Source organism: Babylonia areolata, chromosome 2, assembly GCF_041734735.1.
Source record: "Babylonia areolata isolate BAREFJ2019XMU chromosome 2, ASM4173473v1, whole genome shotgun sequence".
In the NCBI taxonomy this organism is placed as follows: domain Eukaryota; kingdom Metazoa; phylum Mollusca; class Gastropoda; order Neogastropoda; family Buccinidae; genus Babylonia; species Babylonia areolata.
The window spans coordinates 70,218,081-70,220,786 of NC_134877.1; the positions used below are offsets into that span (position 1 = coordinate 70,218,081).

A 2,706-nucleotide genomic window follows, 5' to 3' on the forward strand; every position below is an offset into this window, starting at 1 on the left:
TCTAATGTTATGTCCATGTCTGGCTGACAGGTATGTGACACGTCATTTCTAATGTCATGTGCATGTCTGGCTGACAGGTTTGTGACACGTCATTTCTAATGTTATGTGCATGTCTGGCTGACAGGTTTGTGACACGTCATTTCTAATGTTATGTGCATGTCCTGCTGACAGGTTTGTGACACGTCATTTCTAATGTTATGTCCATGTCTGTCTGACAGGTTTGTGACACGTCATTTCTAATGTTACGTGCATGTCTGGCTGACAGGTATGTGACACGTCATTTCTAATGTTATGTGCATGTCTGGCTGACAGGTATGTGACACGTCATTTCTAATGTTACGTGTATGTCTGGCTGACAGGTTTGTGACACGTCATTTCTAATGTCATGTGCATGTCTGGCTGACAGGTTTGTGACACGTCATTTCTAATGTTATGTGCATGTCTGGCTGATAGGTTTGTGACACGTCATTTCTAATGTTACGTGCATGTCTGGCTGACAGGTTTGTGACACGTCATTTCTAATGTTATGTGCATGTCTGGCTGACAGGTTTGTGACACGTCATTTCTAATGTTATGTGCATGTCTGGCTGATAGGTTTGTGACACGTCATTTCTAATGTTATGTGCATGTCTGGCTGACAGGTATGTGACACGTCATTTCTAATGTTATGTGCATGTCTGGCTGACAGGTTTGTGACACGTCATTTCTAATGTTATGTGCATGTCTGGCTGATAGGTTTGTGACACGTCATTTCTAATGTTATGTGCACGCACATGTTTGTAAAAATGTCATTTGTAATGTGCAGTGTATACACTGTCAACCCAGGAACCAGTTAATGAGTTAATGGAAGGATTTTTTTTTTAACACAATCTGCTCCAGCTGACAACACGTTCGATGTAAAGGGACACCACCCTCGCGTTGACGATGAAGACGTCTACAGCAACGACTTATTTTCTGGGAGCGGCAGCAGCGAACTGACTTCATCATCTGACAAGGTATTCAGAGCCCTTCCACCTCAAAACGGCGAAGTCACTACCACTCATGGCGTCACTTCCGGGATGGACGTCATCACTTTTGGTGACCTGGTTTCCAACTCGACGAGCGCCCATGACGTCAGTAGGGCCGCACGGTCCCAGTGTCCCTGTGTGGCGGTGGTCGGCCTGGCGTGTGTGGTCCTCGCTGCCACAGCTGTACGAGGGGGGTAGCTTTCAACCCCCAACATCTCTCACGGAAATGAGGGAGAAAAAAAAGAAATAAATAAAAGGACTACAAACGCGTTGGCTTTACCAAATATTTCTCCAGAAAACATATTACACATAAACAACAACAAGAAAACAGCTGATGTCATGCCCAAGCGTGTGATGAATATTACTATTTGCCGTTAGCTTAACTTGAAGGCTGATGACCCTTACACAAATGCAGGAATGTTGGAATAAATATAGGTATGGTCATTGTTAAACTTTCTACACATGTAGTGTTAAATACCACAAGCGAGAATAAGAGTTCAGTTCAGACAATGAGAGTGTGAAAATGAAATGTGTTTGCCTTGACCATGTAACGTACTTATATCATTGAGTGGCCTGACGTAGTTCCCATTGGAAACGGTGAGTTGTTCGCCCATTGAATGACTGAGTCCCACTCATATATGAATGCTCTGATGATTCGATGTGTTGCTTTAAACAGACCAAAGAGGTGAAGTGGGTTATGCATTTCAACTGAATAAACTAGATGGTTTTTTAATTTTTTTTAATTTTTATTATTATTTTTTTTTTTTTTTTATAATATGAGCATCATTATCACCCACCACCACTCTTCAAGGAAGTACGAAAGAATCTGTGACAGCAAAGTCACACCAGCATTCCAAAGTATTTTTTATTGCACAGCACAGCACACACACACAAAAAAGATAGTTTCACTGATCGATTTTTTTAAACCATTTTTTTCTTGAGAGGGGGTGAGGGGCAGGGGACGTTGGGGGCAAGGTGGTGGAGGGGGCGAGTTGGAAGGGGGTGGTGTGTGTGTGTGTGTGTGTGGGGTGGGGGGGGGGGGGGGGGGGGGGGGGCATCAGGTGGTATACTTATTTATTTGCTGATTTTGTTGCTGCTGTTGCTACGTTTGTTTGGGTGGTACATTGATGGAAAGATATATGAGATCTTCTTCTGTATGGTCATGTAACATTCTGTTCAAAGTGTAGAATCAGGGTCTCCCAATCAGTGGACCTTTGATCAAGTGTTGCAGTGGACCTTTGATTAGAGAACTTTAGATCCAGTGTTCCCCAGTGTTCCAGAGAACTTTAGATCCAGTGTTCCCCAGTGTTCCAAAGAACTTTAGATCCAGTGTTCCCCACTGTTCTAGAGAACTTTAGATCCAGTGTTCCCCAGTGTTCTAGAGAACTTTAGATCCAGTGTTCCCCAGTGTTCTAGAGAACTTTAGATCCAGTGTTCCCCAGTGTTCTAGAGAACTTTAGATCCAGTGTTCCCCAGTGTTCCAAAGAACTTTAGATCCAGTGTTCCCCAGTGTTCCAAAGAACTTTAGATCCAGAGTTCCCCAGTGTTCTAGAGAACTTTAGATCCAGTGTTCCCCAGTGTTCCAAAGAACTTTAGATCCAGTGTTCCCCAGTGTTCTAGAGAACTTTAGATCCAGTGTTCCCCAGTGTTCTAGAGAACTTTAGATCCTGTGTTCCCCAGTGTTCTAGAGAACTTTAGA

General features: G+C 43.3%; 1 protein-coding gene across 1 annotated transcript in view; it reads left to right on the forward strand.

Moving 5' to 3' along the window:
• Nucleotides 1–1,738, forward strand: part of LOC143279569 (uncharacterized) — a 5,193-nt gene extending 3,455 nt beyond the window's left edge. The window contains exon 2 of the mRNA XM_076583647.1: nt 880–1,738. Within this exon, the coding sequence (XP_076439762.1) occupies nt 880–1,205 (326 nt within the window). The 3' untranslated portion in view covers nt 1,206–1,738. The remainder of the gene's footprint in view (nt 1–879) is intronic.
• The last annotated feature ends 968 nt before the right edge of the window (nt 1,739–2,706 follow it).